Source organism: Macaca thibetana, chromosome 19, assembly GCF_024542745.1.
Source record: "Macaca thibetana thibetana isolate TM-01 chromosome 19, ASM2454274v1, whole genome shotgun sequence".
NCBI lineage: Eukaryota > Metazoa > Chordata > Mammalia > Primates > Cercopithecidae > Macaca > Macaca thibetana.
The window spans coordinates 7,285,976-7,307,297 of record NC_065596.1 but is presented as its reverse complement, the minus strand read 5'-3'; the positions used below and the strand labels follow the sequence as shown (position 1 = coordinate 7,307,297).

Genomic DNA, 21,322 nt, shown 5'->3' with positions numbered 1-21,322 from the left:
GTGACAACAGGGACATGGGCTTGGAGGCTGACCCAGGACCCCCCAGCCTCCCTGTTCCCCTTGACATTGTGGACAAAGATGGGAGCTCAGCGTCCCCTCCAGGGCACTGGGATTACAGCTCAGATGCCTCTTTCATCACAGCAGTTGAGGTCTCTGGAGCTGAGGACACAGCCTTGGACACTCCCCCCTGGGCTGGGTCATTGCCACCGACCAGGCAGGCACTTCTGCATGTTGTCCATGCCACCCAGAGGGTACCTAGGTCTCAGGGCACGGAGGCAGAACTGAATGCCCGTCTGCAGGCCCTGACTCTGACCCCACCAAATGCTGCTGGCTTCCAGTCCTCCCCTTCCTCCATGCCTCTCCTAGACAGGAGTCCAGCTCACAGCCCCCCACAGACACCACCCCCTGGAGCTTCTGACTGCCACGGCCTGTGGGAGCACCAGACATCCATTGATAGTGACATGGCCACGCTCTGGCTGACAGAGGATGAGGCAAGCTCTACAGGTGGCAGGGACCCTGTCGGCTGTTGCCAGCACCCGCCAGTCTCCATTGTGTCTGACCTGGAGTTGCTGCAGGGGCTCCGAGCGCTTGGTGAGAATCCTGGCCCTGTCACACCCTTCACCCGGCGATTCTACCTCCAGCGGCTGAAAGAAGCCCAGATTGCCCCTGGTTAGTCTCCCCAGGGCACGTGGAATCCAGGGAGCCTCCAGGAATCTCCCAGAGAACCCCAGCTCTCTGCCCCACTTCCCTCCCCATCTCAGAATCATCCCTTCCTCCATCTCCCTTGACTTCCAGGCCCAGAGTTTTCAGGGCACAGCCTAGAATTGGCTGCAGCCCTGCGGACAGGCTGTATTCCAGATGTCCAGGCAGATGAAGACGCGCTGGCCCAGCAGTTTGAGCAGCCAGATCCCGCCAGGAGGTGGCGGGAGGGGGTCGTGAAGTCTAGCTTCACATATTTGCTGCTGGACCCCAGGTACTTAGGGCAGGAAAGCCCCAGAAATGGAAGCTAGAAAATTTGGGGATTGGTTTTTATTCTCTGTGTACCCTTAAGAAAGGGACTGGCCCTCTCTAATCATCAGCTTCTTCTTCTTTTTCTTTTTTAAGACGGAGTTTCATTCTTGTTGCCAAGGCTGGAGTACAATGGTGCCGTCTCGGCTCACTGCAACATCCACCTTCTGGGTTCAAACAATCCTCTTGTCTCAGCCTCTCAAGTAGCTGGGATTACAGGCACCCGCCACCACACCCGGCTGATATTTGTATTTTTGGTAGAGACGAGGTTTAAACATGTTGGCCAGGCTGGTCTTGAACTCCTGATCTTAGGTGATCCGCCCACCCTGGCCTCCTAAAATGCTGGAATTACAGGTGTGAGCCACCACACCAGCCTCTTTTTTTTCCTTTTTTTTTTTTTTGAGGCAGAGTCTCACACTTTCACCCAGGCTGGAATGTAGTAGTGCAATCTTGGCTCACTGCAACCTCTGCCTCCTGGGTTCAAGCGATTCTTGTACCTCAGCCTCCCAAGTAGTTGGGATTACAGGCATGTGCCACCATGCCTAGCTAATTTTTTTTTGTAATTTTAGTAGATATGGGGTTTCACCATGTTGGCCAGGCTGTTCTCAAACTCCTGGCCTCAAGTGATCCTCCCACCTTGGCCTCCCAAAGTGTTGGGATTACAGGCATGAGCCCCAGCCGGCCATGGTGGCTCACGCCTGTAATACCAGCACTTTGGGAGGCTGAGGTGGGCAGATCACGTGAGGTCAGGAGTTAAGAGATGAGTGTGATCAACATGGAGAAACCCCATTTCTACTAAAAATACAAGATCAGCCAGGCGTGTTGGCACATGCCTGTAATCCCAGCTATTCGGGAGGCTGAGGCAGGAGAATCGCTTGAACCTGGGAGGTGGAGGTTGCAGTGAACTGAGATCGTGCCATTGGACTCCAGCCGAGAGAACAAGAGTGAAACTCTGTCTAAAAAAAAAAAAAAAAAAAAAAAAAAAAAGCAAGCTGCTGAATGTCTTTGGGGAGCCACTGCCTTTCTCTGATCCTGTAATCAGGAGTCACTAGACATGTGACTTTAAGGACTGCCTCTGGGGACCACTCTATCCACTTTTCCCTGTTTGGGCTGCCCCCTTCATCCAGGGAGACTCAGGACTTGCCAGCCCGAGCCTTCTCACTGACCCCAGCTGAGCGCCTTCAGACTTTCGTCCGTGCCATCTTCTACGTGGGCAAAGGGACGAGGGCCCGGCCATATGTCCACCTCTGGGAAGCCCTTGGTCACCATGGGCGGTCAAGAAAACAGGTGTGAGGACAGGGATCAGGGTTCAGTAAGGGCAGTCAGGCCATGGGCAGCGGAGGGGATTGGGGGTGCTCACTCTGGACTCTGCCCTAACCCCCCCAGGCCTGCCCCAAAGTGCGTCAGATCTTGGACATCTGGGCCAGCGGTTGCGGCGTTGTGTCCCTACATTGCTTCCAGCATGTGGTCGCTGTGGAGGCTTATACACGGGAGGCGTGTATTGTGGAAGCCCTAGGTGGGTGCCTGGTACATAGAATGGGGGTCATATGAAAAGCTTTCTAGTTCCCTCATTTTTTTTCCTTCTGAGGGGTGTTCATTTGTTGACTGAGCAATCATTGAGCACCAACTTTGAAGCTGAACATGCATGTATTTTGCTCCACTGGTTTATCCCCACTCAAGGGCAATACACGTTGGGTTTGCTGTCATATACTTTTGTGTGTGTGTGTGAGACTCTGTCGCCCAGGCTGGAGTGTGGTGGCATGATCCCAACTCACTGCAGTCTCTGCCTCCCAGGTTCAAGCGATTCTTGTGCCTCAGCCTCCCGAGTAGCTGGGATTACAGGCACATATCACCATATCATGCCAAGCTAAGTTCTGTATTTTTAGTAGAGATGGAGTTTCACCGTGTTGGCCAGGCTGGTCTTGAACTCCTGGCCTCATGTGATCTACCCAAAGTGTTGGGATTACAGGCGTGAACCACCATACCCAGCCGCCTGCTGTCACACACTTCTGGATGAGGAGGTGTCCCCATGGCTGCCCCGTGACCTCATATCCAATTTCTCCAGGGATCCAGATGCTCACCAACCAGAAACAAGGGCACTGCTATGGAGTGGTGGCAGGCTGGCCACCTGCTCGTCGCCGGCGCTTGGGGGTGCACCTGCTGCACCGCGCCCTCCTCGTCTTCCTGGCTGAAGGCGAGCGACAGCTTCGTCCCCAGGACATTCAGGCCCGGGGCTGAGTGCTGGGGAGTTGGCCATCCAGCCTGGGAAGAAATGTTTGAACGTTCCAGCTGCCCTGTGCTGACAGCAGCCCCCATCTCTGGTTTCAGAAGTGGTGTGTGTGTGTGTGTGTGTGTGTGTGTGTGTGTAACACCAGGGCAGATCTCCCCCAGTCTGAGAGAGGACTTTGTTACAGATGGTACTGCTGGAGGGGTAGTAAGTAGTGAGCTCCCCGTCGTGGGAGGAGGACAAGTAGGGAAGCAGAAGGTGCTTTGGAACAGCCCGGTGCTTCTGTCAGAGGCGTTTGAACCTGGGCAACTCCACCTTGAATAGGAGCTGGGTAAAATGAGGTTGAAACCTACTGGGCTGCATTCCCAGACGGTTAAAGCATTCTAAGTCACAGGATGAGGTAGGAGGTCAGCACAAGATAATGGGTCATAAAGACCTTGCTGATAAAACAGGTTGCAGTAAAGAAGCCGGCCAAAACCCACCAATACCAAGATGGCGACAAGAGTGACCTCTGGTCGTCCTCATTGCTACACTCCCACCAGCGCCATGACAGTTTACAAATGCCATGGCTGGCCAGGCGCGGTGGCTTATGCCTGTAATCCTAGCACTTTGGGTGGCCAAGGCGGGCAGATCACCTGAGGTCAGGAGTTCAAGACCAGCCTGGCCAACATGGTGAAGCCCCGTCTCTACTAAAAATACAAGAATTAGCTGGGCATGGTGGCAAGTGCCTGTAATCCCAGCTACTAGGGGGGCTGAGGGAGGAGGATCACTTGAACCTGGGAGGCGGAGGTTGCAGTGAGCTGAGATTGTGCCACTTCACTCCAGCCTGGGCAAACAGGCTTTGAGAGCGAGAGTCCGTCTCAAAGAAGCAAACAAAAAAACAAATGCTGCGTCAACATCAGGACGTTACCCTCTAGACCCTATACGGTCTAAAAAGGAGAGGCATGAATAATCCACCCCTTGTTTAGCATATCCCATCAAGAAATAACCATAAAAATGGGCAACCAGCAGCCCTGCCTTGTCTATGGAGTAGCCATTCTTTTATTCCTTTCATTTCTTAATAAATTTGCTTTCACTATACTCTATGAACTCGCCCTGGATTCTTTCTAGTGTGAGATTGGAGAACCCTCTCTTGGGGTCTGGATCAGGACCCCTTTCTGGTAACACTTTGGCAGTTTGTTCCTGTCAAAATGGATAGAGCCTGCTCTTACCTCCCAGACATGGGACACCCACATGGCGGGATGGACTGGCAAATCTTCAGCTGCACTCAGGGTATCTACCCAGCTCAAGAGCCAAGGTCACTGCTACCCAGCCGTGAGACCTCTGTATTTTATCTCTCTGAGCCTGGGTTTCCTCGGTTGTACAATGGGGGCAGTAAAGAGGTCCTACTCCAGGGGATCATTGTAAGGATGAAATGTGGTCATGTCAGGGCTGGGTGTCACGCCTGTAATCTGAGCACTTTGGGAGGCTGAGGCGGGAGGATAGCATGAGCCCAGGAGTTTGAGACCAGCCTGGGCAACATAGCAAGACTCTATCTCTACAAAAAGTAAAAACTAGGCGGATGTGGTGGGTGGGCCTGTGGTCCCAGCTGCTTGGGAGCCTGAGGTGGGAAGATTGCTTGAGCCTGGGAGTTGGAGGCTGCAAGGAGCTACGATCACAGCACTGCACTCCAGCCTGGGCGATATCAAGATCCTGTCTCTTAAAAAACTATAAAAATTTTAAAATAAGGTCATGTGAGCAAACTATGTGGCTCAGAGCCCAAAGTGTCTAGCAGTGCAGCCCAGGCAAAAACTTTTTGGAGGAAGGGGAGGTGTGGGGGCCCTCAAGAGGCTGCCTGTGTGATGAGGCGTGAGCAGGGCCAGGACCCTCTTCAGGATCACTGTGCAACCCCAGCCTCCCTTGTTGCTTCTAGGAACCTGTTTATTCTACTATAAAATGGGATTATTGGCCGGGCTCGGTGGCTCATGCCTGTAATCCCAGCACTTTGGGAGGCTGAGGCGGGCAGATCACCTGAGGTCAGGAGTTCGAGGCCAGCCTGACCAACATGGAGAAACCCCGTCTTTACTAAAAATACAAAAATTAACCAGGTGTGGTGGCACATGCCTGTAATCCCAGCTACTTGGGAGGCTGAGGCAGGAGAATCGCTTGAACCCGGGAGGCAGTGGTTGTGGTGAGCTGAGATCGGGCCATTGCACTCCAGCCTGGGCAACGAGCAAAACTGTGTCTCAAAAAAAAAAGGGGGGAGATTATTAATAATAACCCTGCAGGGCATGGTGGCTCATGCCTGTAATCCCAGCACTTTGGGAGGCTGAAGCAGGTGGATCACCTGAGGTCAGGAGTTCAAGAGCAGCCTGATCAACATGGTGAAACCCTGTCTCTACTAAATACAAAACATGAGCCGGGTGTGGTGGTGAGCGCCTGTGATTCCAGTTACTGGGGAGGCTGAGGCAGGAGAATCACTTGAACCTGGGAGGCGAAGGTTGCAATAAACCGAGATTGCGCCACTGCACCCCAGCCTGGTGAAAAAGTGAGACTCTGTCTCAAATACTTCTACTAGTACTACTACTACCACTACCACCACCACTACCACCACTACTGCTACTGTAATAACCCGACTTCCAGCGATGCTACGAGACTTCAGACCATTCATGTGCAAAGATCTTCAGTAAATACCAAGTCGCCATTCGGGCGGGCGGGCGAGCGGGTCCAGGGCATTTAAGCTTCTGGAAGTCGCTTCTGCAAAGGGCCCAGTGGATTTAGGGACTTGGAGAGATCCGCCGCCTCATTGGCTTCAGGACCTGCCGGTCATCACGGCAGTTTAGCCAACCAGGTCCCGCAGGGGGCGGGCTGTGACCTGGGCCGAGTTTCCGCCGCCTCGCCACTGCTGAGCCCCTGACTGCTCCTGGGGGAATGGCTGGTATTGTGATTAGGAGTCCAGTTTCTGGAGTGGGTTTGGGCTCGACCACTTGTAATTGAGCCGAAGAAACCGTTCTCTGAGCTTCACTTTCCTCAAGTGTAAAACAGGGGCCAGGCACCGTGGCTCACGCCTGTATTCCTATCACTTTGGGAGGCCGAGGCGGGTGGATCACCTGAGGTCAGGAGTTCAAGATCAGCCTGGCCAACCCGGTGAAACCCTGCCTCTACTAAAAATACAAAGATTAGCCGGGCGTGGTGGCGGGCGTCTGTAATCTCAGCTACTCAGGAGGCTGAGGCAAGAGAATCGCTTTAACCCAGGAGACTGAGGCTTCAGTGAACCAAGATTGTGCCACTGCACTCAAGCTTGGGCAACAGAGCAAGACTCTGTCTCAAAAAAAAAAAAAAAAAAAAAGTGTGAAACGGGGATGCCTCTCAGGTGCCAAATCTAATAATAAAGCCACAGGAGTTATGACACTGTGCCATCGCCCCAGAATACACAAACAGAACATTGGTAAAGAATCTAGAGCCCCCAGAAGAGATGGGATTTGTCTAACACAGGGTTTTCCAATCTTGGCCCTAATGACATTTGGGGTTGGCTTATTCTTTGCTGTGGGGTCTGTCCCGTGCATTGCAGGGTGATGAACAGCGTCCCTGGCCTCCATCCACTAGAAGCCAGCAACACCCATGCACCCCCAAACATAGCGATTAAAAATGTCACCAGAAGTTGCCAATGGACACAACTGCCCCCTGGTCTAGACTAAAGATGGAGCTCCCAAACCAGTGGGGAAAGGATAGAACGGAAGGAAAGATTTCCTCCCTCCTCCTGTAATACACAGGAACCACAGATAGGCCTAGATATACATGGATCAGAATAAAATGTAGGCGAGGTGCAGGGGCTCACGCCTGTAATCCCAGCACTTTGGGAGGCCGAGGCGGGTGGATCACGAGGTCAGGAGTTCAAGACCAGCCTGGCCAAGATGGTGAAACCCCGTCTCTACTAAAAATACAAAAAGTAGCTGGGAGCAGTGGCAAGCGTTTGTAATCCCAGCTAGTCCGGTGGCTGAGGCAGGAGAATCGCTTGAAGGGGGTGGGGGGCGGAGGTTGCAGGGAGCCGATATGGCGCCACTGTACTCCAGCCTGCTCCACAGAGTAAGACTCCGTCTCAAAAAACAAACAAACAAACAACAACAATAACAAAAAAACAAAAAAAACAAAAAACCACACCACAAAACTAAAACACAGATTTGGTGGTTTCAAAAGAAAAATCTTCTTGACAAAGGTGACCCTAAACAAAGCTGAAAGATATAACATGGGGATAGTAAAAGATCCTAACTTGCTGGGTGGGGTTGGATGAGTCGAATTCAATGAACCAGTGGGTGGCAGGCATTCAAAACACAGCCTGGAATACAGAGGGCACTCAATTATGGCAACTCTAATTCTATGCAGCACCTACCCCGATCTTTACCTAAACCTCGGTTGGATCTCTTCTGGCCAGGGAAGGGCTCCTCTCGTTTTGTTTGAGACGGAGTCTCGCCTTGTTGCCCAGGCTGGAGTGCAGTGGCACGATATCAGCTCCTGAAACCTCCACCTCCTAGGTTCAAGCGATTCTCCGGCCTCAGTCCCAGAGTAACTGGGACTACAGGCGCGCGCCGCCATTCCTGGCTCGTCTTTGTATTTTTTATTTTTTGACGGAGTCTCGCTCTGTTGCCCAGGCTGGAGTGCAGTGGTGCGATCTCGGCTCACTGCAAGCTCTGCCTCTTGGGTTCACGCCATTCTCCTGCCTCAACCTCCCGAGTAGTTGGGACTACAGGTGCCCGCCACCACGCCCGGCTAATCTTCTGTATTTTTAGTAGAGACGGGGTTTCACCGTGTTAGCCAGGATGGTCTCCAGCTCCTGACCTCGTGATCCCCCCGCCTCGGCCTCCTAAAGTGCTGGGATTACAGGCGTCAGCCACCGCGCCACCACGTCCGGCCGGGCTCACCTCTTGTTAAGTTGCCTCCTGCCCTGGGGAATACTGTCCAAGGAGGCCCAGCCTTCTGAGGTGTGAGAGGAAATTCAGGAAGCTAACGTGGATCCCAGACATTGTTGAAGTCGATCCTGAGCTCGAGGCATCAGCCTGAGCCCAGTCTGCAGATGGGAAAACTGAGGCTCCGGGCGGTGAACACCCTGCCCTGTGGTCACCCAGCACAGGTCTGGAGACTCCGATTGTCACTTCTGTTTATTGAGTTACAGGTTGAGATGTGCAGGTTCGGTGGCGCTAGCCCCCCCATCCCTCCCACCTTGGACAAAAATAGCTCCCAGCGCCGAGGAATGGGGGGTAGGGAGGGTCTCGGGCAACGGGATGGGGCCCCGAGGGTCCCCGTGGGGATCGTGGGTCCCAGGATCAAGCACGGCTGACACGGAAGACAGAGAGCGGGGTGGGGGGCCTGCCTCGACCGTGGCGTCGTGGGGAAAGTGGGGGAGAGCTTCTGTACAAGGTCATCTTCCGCGAGGGTCCCGGCTGCAACCCCGAAACGCCGATGGGCCCCGCGGGACCGAAGCAGAGAGCGGAGTGTCCGCTGGGCTCTCTCAGATGCCACGCCCCGCCCAGCCAGCCTGGGGACGTCTCCCTGACCTGGCCCCGCCCACCGGAGCGAACGGCCCGCCCAGGTGGTCTGCGCTGCAGACCCGGCGCAGGCTCCGGCCTCCTCCTGCTGCGGCTGTGCTCACCAAGCGATGCCCCGCCGACCCGGCGTTTACTTCTTGTCTTCTGGAGGCGCCGGCAGTGGCTCGGGCAGAGCCTTGGGCGAGGGCTCGGGCTCCCAGAGCAGGAATTCGTGGAGCAGCGTGTTGACTGTCTCGGGGCATTCCAGCATCACCATGTGGCTGCCCTCGTCGATGAGCTTCAGGAATGCCAGGAGCAGGATCTGCAGAAGACGCGGGGCTCAGGGTAGGCGGGGGCAGGAGGGTGGAGCGAGAGGCCAGGCTTCCCTGGGACTCCGCCATCCACACTTGGCCCGCAGCATCCAAAAGTCCCTCCTCCCATCTACCCTGCATCTCTCCACTTCCACTCAAGGGGGAGCTAGAGGATGGCCTGTCGCCCTGCTGGAGCCGAAATAGGCATCCAGCATTCATCCAGAATTCAGGCATTTATCCAGAATTCAGGCATCCAGCATTTATTAAGTGTGTACAGCACGCCCGGAGAAGGATTTTCTTTTTTCTTTCTTTCTTTTTTTTTTCTGGAGGCGGAGTCTTGCTCTGTCACCCAGGCTGGAGTGCAGTGGCGCAATCTCGGCTCACTCCAACATCTGCCTCCTGGGTTCAAGCGATTCTCCTGCCTCAGCCTCCCGAGTAGCTGGGATTACAGGCACGCGCCACCACACCCGGCTTATTTTTGTATTTTTAGTAGAGACGGGGTTTCACCATGTTGGCCAGGCTGGTCTCCAACTCCTGACCTGAGGTGATCTGCCCGCCTCGGTCTCCCAAAGTGCTGGGACTACAGGTGCGAGCCACCGCGCCTGACCCGGAGGAGGATCCAACATTAGGAGCTGGATCATTCTTTGCTGGTGGGGGTGGGAGGTAGCTGGTGTGGGGCTGCTATCCTGCGCATTTGTAGGGTGTTGAGCGGCATCCCTGGCCTCCATCCACCAGATGCCAGTAGTACCCCCTCCCCCTCAGTCATGACACCCAAAAATGTCTCCATGCATTTCCACGTGTCCTTTGGGGACAGAATCTTCCTTAGTTAAGAACCACCAGTACAGAGCTATACTTTAATTTTTTTTTTTTTTCGAGAAATGAGGTCTTGCTCTGTCGCCCAGGCTGGAGCGCAGTGGTGCGAGTATGGCTCACTGCAGCCTTGAACTCCTGGGTTCAACCGATCTGCCCCACTCAGCCTCCCAAGTTGCAGCAATTATCTGCGTGAACCACCTCGCCAGGCTAGTATCCAAGGCTATTCTTTTTTTTTTTTTTTTTTTTTTTTTTTTGAGACGGAGTCTCGCTCTGTCGCCCAGGCTGGAGTGCAGTGGCGCGATCTCGGCTCACTGCAAGCTCCGCCTCCCGGGTTCACGCCATTCTCCTGCCTCAGCCTCCCTAGTAGCTGGGACTACAGGCGCCCGCCACTGCGCCCGGCCAATTTTTTGTATTTTTAGTAGAGATGGGGTTTCACCGTGGTCTCGATCTCCTGACCTCGTGATCCGCCCGCCTCGGCCTCCCAAAGTGCTGGGATTCCAGGCGTGAGCCACCGCGCCCGGCTAGTATCCAAGGCTATTCTAAGTACTAAGGATCCCCAGACCCTTTCTAATCTGAACTCGCTAATTAGAGTTTCTAATCTAAAGATCCCCTGGTGCCGGTCTCCTAGAACTATATAGTCACCGGTCTCTTATACAAATCCTCCGCTGTGAGGAGAGCCTTCTTACATGCGGTGGGGGAACGGTGCATAATTGCTAACACCTGTCCAGGGCAGCCCTGCTTTCTAGATTATACCTTTGATGCTAGACCTAATGCTCCTGTTTGCCTGGGGTCAGAACAAGATGCAGCATCTAGACACCTTGCCCACCCGGCGACCACGCCCCTTCGGGAAGAAAGCACGCCCTCCAAACACTACCACGCCCCCCGCAGAGGCCACGCCCCTCCTGGGCTGCACCCTGGGGATTTGTAGCTGTGGCGCCCCGGGTGCCCTCCTCTACCTCAGCCATCCGCTGGTCTTCCTCTACGGGCACAAACTTATCGTGCATGCCGTGGACAAGCAGGACCGGCACGGTGAGCTCGGCGTGGTAGACCTCGTCGCCCTCTGGCCAGTACTGGCCGCTCATCATGGCCCGGAGCACGAAGGATGACACGTTGAAAGCGTTGCCCTCCTTTAACAGCTGCTTCTCCTTGGCTCCTTGGCGGGCGAAGCCGGCCCTGGTGGTGGTAGAGGCACCGCTAGAGCCTCTCACGCCAGCCCGCCTGCCGCGGGGTGCCCCCGATGCCAGCCCTCCTCCCAGCAGTACAGCCCCCCTCCCGTCCAACTCGAGCAGACGCCTGGGTTCGCCAGGGCCAGGATCACGGCCTTTGGGATGGGGGCACTCACTTGAGAAAGCTCCAGGCCAGGCAGGGTGACAAACAGTGCAGGACGCAGGTGGGCATGTTGAAGATTGAGCAGAAGCTGGGCTCCAGCGCCGTAGGGCCCCCGCCATTGATCATGATGACCTTGTGCACTAGGTCTGGGTACTCATGTGCCAGGAATGTGCAGAAAGAGACACTGCCCGGAATGGGTGGGGTGATGGGAGGATTGAAGGGAGGCGGTCAGCAGGATACAAGCAGTGACCATTTTGTTTTGTTTTGTTTTGTTTTTGTTTGAGACAGAGTTTTACTCTGTCGCCCAGGCTGGAGTGCAGTGGCTCGATCTTGGCTCACTGCAACCTCTGCCTCCTGGGTTCAAGCGATTCTCCTGCCTCAGTCTCCCGAGTAGCTGGGATTGCAGCCGCACACCACCACACCCAGATAATTTTTGTATTTTTAGTAGAGATGGGGTTTCACCATGTTGGTCCGGCTGGACTTGAATTCCTGACCTTAGGTGATCCAGCCGCCTTGGCCTCCCAAAGTGCTGGGATTACAGACATGAGCCACTGCGCCTGGCCTGGTTTGTTTTTGTTTTTGTTTTTGAGACGGAGTCTCAATCTGTTGCCCAGGTTGGAGTACAGTGATGCAATCTCAGCTCACTACAACCTCTGGCTCCCAGGTTCAACTGATTCTCCTTCCTCAGCCTCCTGAGTAGCTGGGAGTACAGGCGTTCACCACCACACCTGGCTAATTTTTGTATTTTTTAGTAGACACAGGGTTTCAGCATGTTGCTCAGGCTGGTCGAGAACTCCTGACCTCAAGTGATCTGCCCACCTTGGCTTCCCAAAGTGCTGAGATTACAGGCGTGAGCCACTGGGACTGGCCTGTTCTGTTTTTAAGACAAGGTTTTGCTGTCACCTACGCTGGAGTGGTGCAGTGGCATAATCATAGCTCCCTGCAGCCTTGACTTCCTGGGCTCAAGTGATCCTCCCACCTCAGCCTTCTGAGTAGTTGGGACTACAGGCATGTGCCACCATGCTCAGCTAATTTTTAAAAATTTTTATGGCCAGGCGCAGTGGCTCATGTATGTAATCCCAGCACTTTGGGAGGCCGAGGCGGGCGGATCACGAGGTCAGGAGATCGAGACCATCCTGGCTAACATGGTAAAACCCCGTCCCTGCTAAAAATACAAAAAATTAGCTGCGCATGGTGGCGGGCGCCTGTAGTCCCAGCTACTCGGGAGGCTGAGGCAGGAGAATGGCAAGTACCTGGGAGGCTGAGCTTGCAGTGAGCCGAGATCGTGCCACTGCACTCCAGCCTGGGCGACGAGCAAGATTTCAGCTCAAAAAAAAAAAAAAAAAAAATTTTATAAAGACAGGATCTCCTTATGTTGGCTAAGCTTATGTTGGCTAAGCTGGTCTTGAACTCCTGGGCTCAAGCGATCGATCCTCTGGCCTTAGCCTCCCAAAGTGCTGGGATTACAGGTGTGAGCTGTGACACCCAGCCTGGTGAGGGGGTTCGTGTCCTCCCCTTACCCAGAAGGTTCAAGAAGAACCTTGAAAGCCAAGATTCTTCCCCTGGGGTCCATGGACACCTGAAGGGGTGAGGGATGGGTGCGGCCTCTCAAATACCGTGAAAGTGTGAGATTGAGTGTTGAGGATAGAACTTATTTTGAAGAGAGAATCTGGATTCAGAAGCTTCACCAGACTTTTTATTTTAATTTTTAAAAATTTTTGTAGAGATGGGGGTCTCACTATGTTGCCCAGGCTGGACTTGAATTCCTGGGCTCAAGTGATCCTTCCACCTTGGCCTTCCAAAGTGTTGAGATTATAGAGCCACCGTGCCTGGCTCTCATCAGATTCTGAAAGTCACCATGACCCGAAAGCAGTAAGAATTACTTATCAGCAAGTGTTAGGAAAGCAATCTGATTAAACAAATGCTTCTGGCTGCCCAGAGGAGGTCACGGTTTCCTACTATCCCTTCCTTTTTAGGATGTTCCACCACCTGCCTCTGGGCAAGACATATCTGTCTTCCTTATACAAGATGGAAGGGCATGGCCTGAGGAGCCCCCAAAGTTCAGTTCCTCATTCCTACTAAAGCAGGGGTCAGCAAACTATGTATGGCCTCTGGGCTAGTCATTTGCTTTTGTAAATACAGTTAACACTTTTGGAGATCTGAAAAATGTTTTCTAAATAAAGTTTTTGTTTTCTGTTTTTTTTCTTCTGAGACAGAGTCTCACTCTGTCACCAAGGCTGGAGCACAGTGGCACGATCTCGGCTCTCTGCAACCTCCACCTCCCGAGTTCAAGCGATTCTCCTGCCTCAGCCTCCCAAGTAGCTGGGATCACAGGCGCCCGCCACTATGCCTGGCTAATTTTTGTATTTTTAGTAGAGACGGGATTTCACCATGTTAGTTAGGCTGGTCTCGAACTCCCGACCTTGGGCGATCTGCCCACCTTGGCCCCCCAAAGTGCTGGGATTAGAGGCGTGAGCCACCGTGCCTGGCCAAAAAATGTTTCCTAAATAAAGTTTTATCAGAAGTTCCAACAGTGACTGTATGACCTGCAAACCTAAAATATTCGCTATTTGACCCTTTAAGGAAATGTTTGCCAGCCCCTGCCATAATGAAGAAAGGATACAGACAGGAGTCAGGCAGACGTGATTGTGTCGGGGACTTCCTGTATGTCTTTGGGCAGGTTGCTTCACCTCTCTGAGCTTCAGCCTCCACATTCCTGAAGTTGTAAATGTGCTGACCTCATAGCATTGTTATGGGGTCATGGGAACTATTATAGGTGGGTGTTTTTTGTTTTCTTTTTCTGGAGACAGAGTCTTGCCCTGTTGTCCAGGCTGGAGTGCAATGGTGCAATCTCGGCTCACTGCAACCTCCGCCTCATGGGTTCGAATGATTATCCTGCCTCAGCCTCCTGAGTAGCTGAGATTACAGGTGCCTGTCAGCACACCCAGCTAATTTTTGTATTTTTAGTAGAGACAGGGTTTCACCATTTTGGCCAGGCTGGTCTTGAACTCCTGACCTCGTGATCTGCCTGCCTCAGCCTCTGAAAGTGCTGGGATTACAGGTGTGAGCCACTGTGCCTGGCAGGTGGATGCTCATTTAATTAGAGGAATACTTTATCATAAGCATCAACTTTTGAGTATGTTATCATATAAACAAATATAAACAAATAAGAGCTGTTACCTCTCAGTCTGGATTCGTTTCTTTTAGATACTTATGTAACTTCCTTGTTTTCTTTTTTTACTTTTTAATTTTTTGTAGAGATAAGATCTTGCTTATGCTGCCCAGGTTGGTCTTTGGCAACTCCTCAGCTACAGCAGTCCTCCCACCTCAGCCTCCCAAAGTGTTGGGATTACAGGTGTAAGCCACCACACCTGGCCACTTATTTATTTTTCTTTTTTTCTCTTTTTTCTGTTTTTAAAATTTTTGAGACAGAGTCTCACTCTGTTGCCCAGGCTGGAGTTCAGTGGCACGTTCTTGGCTCACTGCAAGCTCCACCTCCTGGGTTCATGCCATTCTCCTGCCTCAGCCTCCCGAGTAGCTGGGACTACAGGCGCCCACCATCATGCCTGGCTAATTTTTTGTATTTTTAGTAGAGACGGGGTTTCACCGTGTTAGCCAGGATGGTCTCGATCTCCTGACCTCGTGATCTGCCCTCCTCGGCCTCCCAAAGTGCTGGGATTACAGGTGTGAGCCACTGCGCCCGGCCTCTTTTTCTTGTCTAATTGCATAGGCTAGAATCTCTAAAACAGTGGTGCTCAACCCACCTGGCTGTTCCAATCTTGCCTTTCTTCCTGGATAAGGGAAAGAATGAGGCCACTTGGTAGTGGTCAAGCCCTGGGGACCAAGCCTTCCATGGAAGGGTTATTGGTAAGTTTTAGGTTATATTACCTGCCCTTTAAGCAGGAGTGAATTTCAGTAACCTATGCCTTTGTAAATGCCTAGAATTTACAGGATTCCAATGAGCCCTTCCTGAATGCACAGGGATCTCCAGGGCAGCTGAGTTTTGAACTTAGTCTAAGGCAGTGGTTCTCAGCCAGGGGTAATTCTGCCCACCAGTGCACATTTGGCAACTTCTGAAGACATTTTTGACTGTCATGATCAACACTAGATTGTGTAGTTGCATCAACTGTGCAGAAGCCAGGGATACTACTAAACATCCTAAAGCCCCCCACAGGAAAAAAAAAATAACCTGGCCAAAAATGTTAGTGCTGGGATTAAACAACACTGCTTTTTGCTTTTTTTTTTTTTTTTTTTTTTTTTTTTTTTTTGCGGAGTCTCACCTTGTTGCTCAGGCTGGAGTGCAGTGGTGTGATCTCCACTCACTGCAACCTCTGCCTCCCAGGTTCAAGTGATTCTCCTGCCTCAGACTCCCGAGTTGCTGGGATTACAGGCACACACCATCATGCCTGGCTAATTTTTTGTACCTTTAGTAGAGATGGGGTTTCACCATGTTGGCCAAGCTGGTGTTGAACTCCCGACCTCAAGTGATCTGTCTGCTTTGGCTTCCTAAAGTGCTACGATTACAGGCATGAGCCACTGCACCTGGCCTGAGCAACACTGCTTTAGAACAATGTGAAATAATATCAGTGATGATGGAAATCCCTGTCTGAACACATATGTTAATGGGAGCTTTCAGCCTGGTATAGTGGCTCATACCTATTATCCCACCATGTCGGGAGGCCAAGGAGGGAGGATGGCTTGAGCCCAGGAGTTCAAGACCAGCTTGGGCAACATAATGAGACCCCCGCCATCTCTACATAATTTTTTTTAAACTTGAAAATTGGCTGGGCCCGGTGGCTCACGCCTGTAATCCCAGCACTTTGGGAGGCTGAGGAGGGAGGATCACGAGGTCGGGAGATCGAGACCATCCTGGCTAACATGATGAAACCCTGTCTCTACTAAAAATACAAAAAATTAGCCAGGTGTGGTGGCGGGTGCCTGTAGTCCCAGCTACTCAGGAGGCTGAGGCAGGACAATGTCATGAATCTGGGAGGTGGAGCTTGCAGTGAGCCAAGATCTCATCACTGCATTCCAGCCTGGGGGACCCAGCGAGACTCCATCTAAGAAAAAAGAAAAAATTAAGGCTGAGCACAATGACTCACACCTGTAATCCCAGCACTTTGGGAGGCTGAGGTGCGAAGACCACTTGAACCCAGGAGTTAAAGAACATCTTGGGTAATATAGTGAGACACTATCTCTATTTAAAAGAAAAAGTAAAACTTAAATAATAAAAAATGGGATTTTTTTTCAAGGGGAAAAATTAGGATTTTTGTTTGTTTGTTTTAAGAGATAGGGTTTTGCCATGTTGTCCAGGCTCATCTCCAGTGATCCATCTACAAGTGTGGACCACTGTGCCTGGCCCTTTTTTTTTTTTTTTTTTTTTTTTTTTTAAAGAGAGACAGGGTCTTGCCATGTTGCCCAGGCTGGAGTGCAGTGGTGTGATCACAGTTCACTGCAGCCTCAACCTCCCAGGCTCAAGCGATCTCCTGCCTCAGCCCCTTAAGTAGCTGGAACTATATGTGTGCACCTCCTCACCTAGCTAATTTTTGTACTTTTTGCAGAGCTAGGGTCTCCCTATGTTGCCCAGGCTGGTCTTGAACTCCTTGCCTCAAGATATCCTCCTGCCTTGGCCCCCCAAAGCACTGGGATTACAGGCATCAGCGGCATCTGGACTGAAAATTCAGTTTTTTGTTTTTTGTTTTTTTTGAGACTGAGTCTCACTCTGTCACCCAGGCTGGAGTACAGTGGTGCAATCTTGGCTCACTGCAACCTCCACCTCCCTGGTTCAAGCGATTATCCTGCCTCAGCCTCCCCAGTAACTGGGACTACAGGTGCGTGCCACCATGTCTGGCTAATTTCTGTATTTTTGGTAGAGACGGGGTTTCACCACCTTGGCCAGGCTGTTCTCGAACACCAGACCTCGGGTGATCCGTCCGCCTCGGCTTCCCAAAGTGCTGGGATTACAGGCGTGAGCCACAGGGCCCAGCCAAAAACTCAGTATTTTGTGACTGTCAGTCCCTGCTGACCCCCATCCCTCACCCCCACCCCACGTGCCAGGGTTCACTTACCCGTAGGAATGGCCGATGAGCACGTTTCGCTTCTTGGCATAGCGCTTGAAGATCGCTCGCATGTCCTCAGCCAGCGCATAGAAGGTGTAGGCTGCGGCCACCTGGGGCGCAGAGCTGGCCCCGTGGCCCGCCAGGTCAGGAGCCACCACCTCATAGCCTAGGCGCACAAAGAAGTCCAGTTGCTCCTTCCAGATGGCCAGGGAACCGCCGACACCATGGATGAAAAACAGCACCACGTCGGCCTGGGCGCCTTTGCAGCTAGTGATGCGCTTCTCACAGTCAATATGGATGGTCCTCTTGGGGCGCCGGGCTCGCCGCCGCCGCCCGCCACTGCCACTGCCGCTGCCGCTGCCGCTGCCGCTGCCGCTGCCGGGGGCCGAGCGGCCATCGCTGCCCGCTGGATCGGCCAGCTCCACCTCCAGGGCGGCCGGCGGCTCCCCAGAGCCATTCTGCCCGTGCAGGAGGTCGGCTCGAGGGGCTCGGCCCAGGTTTTCCACCAGCAACCGCCCATTGCGGTACACGGTGATCCGGCGCTGACAGCGGACCAAGCCAGAAAGGTCCCCCTGGGCTGCATCCGAGGATGCGGATAATGGCGGAGGTGCGGCAGCGGCCGGGGCGGGTCCTGCATGCTTCACTCGCAGCACGCGTCCGGGCTTGACCTCTACAAAGGTGTAGCCATCGCTGGACTCGACGCTCTCCAATGGCCCCACGGCGTTGGGGGGCGTGCCCAGCAGGCAACAGAAGATACCGTCGGTCACCCCGGTCAGCATGGTGTGTCCTGTGAGTGGGGACAGCAGCCAGTTCAGGTGCTGTCTCAATGAGAACCCTCTACCCTGAGCGTTAGCAGAACCCTTGTAGACTCCAGTTTGGGGAGCGCCAGAGCAAGTGAGCCATGGCACTGAGGGGTGTGTGTGTGTGTGTGTGTGTGTGTGTGTGTGTCTGTGTGTGTGTTTGAGCCCGTCTCACTTTGTCATCCAGGCTGGAGTGCAGTGGCAGTATCTCGGCTTACTGCAACCTCCCCCGCCTGGGTTCAAGCGATTCTCCTGCCTCAGCTTCCTCAGTAGCTGGGATTACAGGCAGGTGCCACCATGTCTAGCTAATTTTTGTATTTTCTGTAGAGATGGGGTTTCACCATGTTGGCCAGGCTGGTCTTGAATTCCTGACCTCAAATGTTCCGCCTGCCTCGGCCTCCCAAAGTGCTGGGATTACAGGTGTGAGCCATTCTGCCCTGAGATGTTTGGTCTGGGCAGTGCCTTTGTGGTAGTCAGACACCCTCCTGGGCCACCTAGTCTATCCTCAGAGAGAAAGAGGTGGCTATGGCTTACCCCATAGGGTGTCCACAGGGAAGGTGGTGGGGTCTGGTGGGGGATGTTCCTGGAGAAGGGGACATTCTGGCAAACATGGACCAGCCTGAAGACACCCCCTCCCCACAAGCTGGAGTTTATACCATTTATGGCCTCCTAAGTCATTCATTCAGGTATACACTAACTTACTCATTCAGGTATGCACTAACTCACTAACTCATCCAGGTATACACTCACTAACTCACATATCCCCATGGCCTCCTAAGGCATCTAAAATGTGCAAATCTTTGGTGAGCCCCCAGTGAGACTCCTGGCTCTGAATCTGACTCCTGAAAGATGAGGCCCTGGGAGAGGGGGTTGGGAACTGAGCCACAGAAAGCCTTGCTTAGCTCCTCTAGACCGGGGTGAGCCGAGGTCTGTTTCATAGAGGGCCAAGCTGAGACCCAGATACTCTGAGAGGAAGCTAGACTCTGAACTTCCTCCTTGGCACTCTGGATTCTGGGGATCTGCTACACAAGTCCTCGGAGGTGGAGAAGAGGATGGGAAAGGCAAGGCCCTGGCTGGGGGCCTCCAAGCCTCCATCCCACTCCTTGGGCCACCCCCGCCCCCGTGTCCATGGCAACCACAGGCGGTTACATAACCTAAGGGGGGATACCCGAGCAGTGCACCCCCATTGTCTAGGTGTCTAGGGCCTGGAGATGGGGCCAACTGCCTGCCTGCCCCCTACCCCAGGTTGGGCGCCGCTAAGGTAACGCACGCCCGAGACTGAGCCCGCAGTGGCCCCAGACATACTGGAGGAGAAGCAGACTGTGCCCCGCACCTCGAGTGGGGCCCTAATCCCGGATTGCAGAGGGCAACGCACAGGCGCCACCCCAGTCCCGCTTCCCCGCCCCTGGCCCCCGCCTTCCAGGTGTTCGTCATTCCTGCAGCGGGGTCGAGCCCACTGGGGCTCCGTGGCTTCCTAGGAGCCCAAACGCGGGGTTGGTGGACACCACTCCTCCGAAGTGGAGGCCCCGGGGCTTCGATCTCTCCTTTTGGGGCCCGCTCCCCGCTCACCTCATCGAGGGCCGCGGGGCCCGGGTCGGGGCGGAGGGGTCCCAGGCGGAGAAGCCAGCGTCCGCCTGCTGGCGCCGTTTACATGGTGGCGCGGGGTCAGGCCAGGTGCGTCTACGCGGGCGGGCACCGGCCCCCGGCGGTCAGCACAGGGGCATCCCGCGGCCGCGGAAAGAGCCGGCCCTTTAAGTTCCTCCCCCGAGTAGGCGGAGCCATGTGCCGACGGGCGGGCACTTCGGCCTATCGCAGCTGCGGATTGACCTGGCCTAGTTACAAGCCCAATCAGAGGCGGCAGTTCCGGAGTGGAGGCGGGCTCTGGGAGCAACAACCCCGCCCCTTTGGTGGTGCACCGAGGTTGCGGGAGGATGGGGCCTGGCTCAAGGCGGAGAAGGGGGTTGCAGTCTAAAGTCTGAGGGACGCCTGGGAGTGCGCGGCCGGGGCCCTCTCTCTGCAAATGGGTCTCCCAAGCCCCTGCCTCCCAGCCCCTGCCTCCGAATTGTCCTGTTCCTCTCCAAACGAGGCTCCCACACTCTTCTCTCCGTATCGACCTTTCCATTCTAGAAGCAGAGACTCCAAGATCTTTTTCCAGTCTCCAGTGGGGAAACTGAGGCTCATAAAGGGCACAAGAACATAAATCAAGCAAGGGGCAAAGCTGGGACTTGAACCCAAGGCTGTGTAATTCCAAGCCCTGGGAACCATTATTTGCTAACCTCCCTCACCCCACCCCCATCCCCTGCCCCCCTTTTTTTTTTGGTAGGGACGAGGTCTCGCTATGTTGCCCAGACTAGTCTCGAACTCCGGGCATTAAGCAATCCTCTCGCCTACGGCTTCACCAAAGGGCTGAGATTACAGGCGTGAGCCATCGTGACGGGCTTCTCTAAAGCTTTCAAGGAAAGTCTTAGAGCTGTGGGTAATTAGAGAGTTTGAATTTCATAATCAGCCGATTTAACCTATGGCTGCCATGGTTCTGAGGAGGGCTGATAGCAAGAGGCAGGCATCCCAGCTCTGTGGTGCCGGCGGGGCCACGGTAGGCCCTCGGGAGAGCTCAGGTCTCAAATCCAGCCTCTGCCCTTTGCTGAGGTGTGACCTTGGGCAAGTTACTTCACGTTCCTGAGCCTCTGTTTATTTCTTTATGAAATTAATCCTCTCATAAGTTTACCATGCAGGTAAAGCACTCATCAGTGTCATGCATATAACAAGTGCTCCATATATTATGGGCGTTATTGTAGTGGTGATGTTTTGCTAAATGATGCTACAGGTAGGATGGGCTTCGGGGGACGAGGGGTTAAATGCTCCTTGCTGCTTGGCCACTCCCATCCCCTGGAATTTGCTGCCAGAGCTGGATTCTGTCCAGACACCTACTCTTGCCCACTAAGGGCACTTCTGGGAGACTATACAGTTTATTCATTTAGCAAGCACCTCTCTGTATCAACCCCAAGCTGGCACTTGTAGGGATACAGCCCCAGGCCCCTGGCCCTTGAGAAGCCCCTGAACTTGGGAGAGAGTCAAGGGAAGGCAGCTGGGCCAGAAGAATGGACAGCGGTTGAGAGAAGAGGACTCCAATTTTTTTTTTTTTTTTTTTGAGAAAGGATCTCACTCCGTTGCCCAGGCTGGAGTGCATTGGCGCTGTCATTGCTCACTACAGCCTGGAACTCCTGGGTTCAGGGAATCCTCCCACCTCACCTTCCGAGTACTTGAGGCTATATGT

At 53.7% G+C, this 21,322-nt stretch overlaps 4 protein-coding genes across 10 annotated transcripts in view; 3 read left to right on the top strand and 1 right to left on the bottom strand.

The window, feature by feature from the left end:
* Positions 1–4,312, top strand: part of ANKLE1 (ankyrin repeat and LEM domain containing 1) — a 5,948-nt gene extending 1,636 nt beyond the window's left edge. The window contains exons 5-9 of the mRNA XM_050769901.1: positions 1–669; positions 796–973; positions 2,136–2,295; positions 2,395–2,524; positions 3,074–4,312. The exon at positions 1–669 is cut by the window's left edge and continues 69 nt beyond it. Of these exons, the coding sequence (XP_050625858.1) occupies positions 1–669; positions 796–973; positions 2,136–2,295; positions 2,395–2,524; positions 3,074–3,246 (1,310 nt within the window). The 3' untranslated portion in view covers positions 3,247–4,312. The remainder of the gene's footprint in view (positions 670–795; positions 974–2,135; positions 2,296–2,394; positions 2,525–3,073) is intronic.
* DDA1 (DET1 and DDB1 associated 1) overlaps positions 1–21,322 on the top strand; it is a 44,345-nt gene that overhangs the window by 7,343 nt on the left and 15,680 nt on the right. The window contains exon 1 of one of the 2 annotated variants that reach the window (XM_050769877.1): positions 12,688–12,691. The exons of the other annotated variant lie outside the window; for it this stretch is intronic. The gene's annotated coding sequence lies outside the window, so the exon portion shown is untranslated. Of the gene's footprint in view, positions 1–12,687; positions 12,692–21,322 lie in introns of those variants that run through there. 2 annotated transcript variants of the gene reach the window in all.
* The window catches only part of MRPL34 (mitochondrial ribosomal protein L34), a 72,430-nt gene that overhangs the window by 49,147 nt on the left and 1,961 nt on the right, over positions 1–21,322 (top strand). For 2 of the 6 annotated variants that reach the window (XM_050769848.1, XM_050769847.1), the window contains exon 1: positions 5,475–5,478. The exons of the other annotated variants lie outside the window; for them this stretch is intronic. The gene's annotated coding sequence lies outside the window, so the exon portion shown is untranslated. Of the gene's footprint in view, positions 1–5,474; positions 5,479–21,322 lie in introns of those variants that run through there. 6 annotated transcript variants of the gene reach the window in all.
* On the bottom strand, positions 8,353–19,844 carry ABHD8 (abhydrolase domain containing 8). The gene is made up of 5 exons (XM_050769675.1): positions 19,618–19,844; positions 17,258–18,035; positions 11,203–11,373; positions 10,817–11,033; positions 8,353–9,058 (listed from the first exon to the last, which is right to left on the bottom strand). The coding sequence occupies exons 2-5, from the start codon at positions 18,025–18,027 to the stop codon at positions 8,888–8,890; spliced, it is 1,329 nt and encodes a 442-aa protein (XP_050625632.1). The 5' UTR covers positions 18,028–18,035; positions 19,618–19,844; the 3' UTR covers positions 8,353–8,887.

Excerpts from the sequence above, each read along its gene's own strand:
- ABHD8 (XM_050769675.1), bottom strand. The coding sequence starts at position 18,027 with ATGCTGACCGGGGTGACCGACGGTATCTTCTGTTGCCTGCTGGGCACG. Across the intron at positions 11,374-17,257 it reads CTCATCGGCCATTCCTACGG|TGTCTCTTTCTGCACATTCC; the intron begins GTAAGTGAACCC and ends CATTCCGGGCAG. Across the intron at positions 11,034-11,202 it reads CTGGCCTGGAGCTTTCTCAA|GGCCGGCTTCGCCCGCCAAG; the intron begins GTGAGTGCCCCC and ends TACCACCACCAG.